This window comes from Eimeria necatrix, genomic scaffold (genome assembly GCF_000499385.1).
Source record: "Eimeria necatrix Houghton genomic scaffold, Enh_scaff942, whole genome shotgun sequence".
In the NCBI taxonomy this organism is placed as follows: Eukaryota; Apicomplexa; class Conoidasida; order Eucoccidiorida; family Eimeriidae; genus Eimeria; species Eimeria necatrix.
Genome location: NW_013654741.1, coordinates 10,001 through 12,367, shown reverse-complemented (window position 1 = coordinate 12,367; position 2,367 = coordinate 10,001). Strand labels below are relative to the sequence as shown.

Genomic DNA, 2,367 nt, shown 5'->3' with positions numbered 1-2,367 from the left:
AGCGGCATAGCAGCAGCAGCAGCATAGCAGCAGCAGCAGCATAGCAGCAGCAGATCAGCAGCAGCAGTATAGCAGCAGCAGCAGCATAGCAGCAGCATAGCAGCAGCAGCAGCACAGCAGCAGCAGCAGCATAGGAGCAGCAGGAGCATAGCAGCAGCAGCAGCAGCAACCCTCGCCGGCAACCCCCGGAGCGGAGGGGCGGGTTGGGCGTAAACCCTAAACCCTAAAAAGGGGTTTCGGACCTCGACCCAGAGTCCCTCTTCGAGGCTGAGTTTGTGTTGAGTGTCCAAAAAAAGCGAAAAAGGAGACAAATTGACCAGCCGAATTAACAGCGAGCGATGGGCCCTTCGGAGTCTCCTTTTCCACTCCACGTTTCTCACGTTGAAGCAAAAGTGCAGCGGAATTAAAGGATTTAAAGTGCAAAAGTCGAAAAACCACTGAGACAACAAAGATCCCGGGTACCTTTCCAGCGCCAGGTGCAGCTCTTCGCGGCATTCTGCGCAAAATATAAATCCAATTAATTAATTAATTAATTAATTAATTAATTGTTTATTTATTTCTCTTTTTTTCAGCTTTTTTGGAGCCATTTTGATGCAGAAATGATGAAAAAACACCAAAGGATTTAAAGTGCAAAAGTCGAAAAACCACTGAGACAAAAGCGATCCCGGGTATCTTTCCAGCGCCAGGTGCAGCTCTTCGCGGCATTCTGCGCAAAATATAAATCAAATTTATTTGTTTATTTATTTATTTATTTATTTATTTATTTATTTATTTATTTATTTATTTATTTCTCTTTTTTCCACTTTTTTTGGACCCAATTTGATGAAAAAATCACAAAAAAAGGACAAGTACTTGAAGTGCAAAAGCCACAAAGCCACAGACGGAAGGAGACACTAACCCTAAACCCTAAACCCTAAACCCTAAACCCTAAACCCTAAACCCTTGACATTAAAAGATCCTGAAGGTTTGGGGATTTACTCTTCAGGTAGGCAGTCCCCTCTGGCGTCTCTCTCACAGTGACGACGAACTGCACACAAAAACGCGTAAACCCTAAACCCTAAACCCTAAACCCTAAACCCTAAACCCTAAACCATCAGGCGTCTCTATATATTATTGTCATTGTGGCAGGAAGGAGACAAAAGAACCACAGGACAAACAGACCCTAAACCCTAAACCCTCAAGCCCAGAAACAAGCTAACCATGCAGCGCCGCGCCTTCCCACAAACCCTAAACCCTAAACCCTAAACCCTAAACCCTAAACCCTAGACATACGTTGCTGAAGACGGAAGCGTCAGCAGAAAAAGATAAATCAAACAGAGTCTTCGCTTCAGGTAAACCCTGGGCGCGAGAATCCACGTTGCAGCCCATTGCGCTCACGTGCCTGCCACGCAAACCCTAAACCCTAAACCCTAAACCCTAAACCCTAAACCCTAAACCCTAAACACTGGAGCCCGCATGGGTAGTGCAAAGTTCGCACAGGTGGGACTCATGCACGAGGAACTGGGGTACGTGATGCTACGCAGCCGCCGTAAACCCTAAACCCTAAACCCTAAACCCTAAACCCTAAACCCTAAACCCTCGCACTTGTTCTCGCCGAGCACAGGGATTTCGAACTCTGAGCAAATGATGTACTCAATGCCCGCCAAGACAACCGCGTATTGAATCTGCAAAAGGAAACTAACAAACAGCAATTGCTGCTGCTGCTGCTGCTGCTGCTGCTGCTGCTGCTGCTGCTGTTGCTGCTGCTGCTGCTGCGAAAGCAGCAGCAACAGTGTTCCCCTTCGCACCAACAGCAGCACCAGCAGCAAACGGGACACAGCAACAGCAGCAGCAGCAACAACACCTCGATCAACAGCAGCAGCAGCAGCAGCAGCAACAGCAGCAGCAGCAGCAGCAGCAGCAACAGCAGCAGCAGCAGCAAATGACCTTTCCACTGAAGCTGCCGAGGGCTCTGGTGGCCTGGGCGAGGCAAATCATTTCTTGGCGGGGATCTGCAAAATGAAAATTAAATTAAAATTAAAATTAAAATTAAAATTAAAATTAAATTAAATTTAAATTTAAATTTAAATTTAAATTTAAATTTGAAATAAATAAATAATTAAAAGAAAGTAATAAATAAAAGATAAATGAATAAATTAAAAATGAATAAAATGAAATAATGAAAAAAGAATATTTCTAAAATCAAAAATTGGAAGGTTTAAATTTCGAACTTAGAAATGAAAAAACAAAATTTAATTTAATTTAATTTAATTTAATCTAATTTGATTTAATTTGATTTGATTTAATTTAATTTAATTTAATTTAATTTAATTCAACTTTATTTTAATTAATTAATTAATTAAGTTGTAAATGTTTTATGAAGAGAGA

General features: G+C 42.1%; 1 protein-coding gene across 1 annotated transcript in view; it reads right to left on the bottom strand.

Annotated features, from left to right (window-relative positions):
- Window positions 1-974: 974 nt before the first annotated feature.
- Window positions 975-2,367, bottom strand: part of ENH_00083680 (hypothetical protein, conserved) — a gene marked incomplete at both ends in the record, with an annotated part of 1,851 nt that continues 458 nt past the window's right edge. The window contains 4 exons of the mRNA XM_013583463.1: window positions 975-1,027; window positions 1,338-1,381; window positions 1,585-1,751; window positions 1,927-1,991. Coding sequence (XP_013438917.1) covers window positions 975-1,027; window positions 1,338-1,381; window positions 1,585-1,751; window positions 1,927-1,991 — 329 coding nt within the window. The remainder of the gene's footprint in view (window positions 1,028-1,337; window positions 1,382-1,584; window positions 1,752-1,926; window positions 1,992-2,367) is intronic.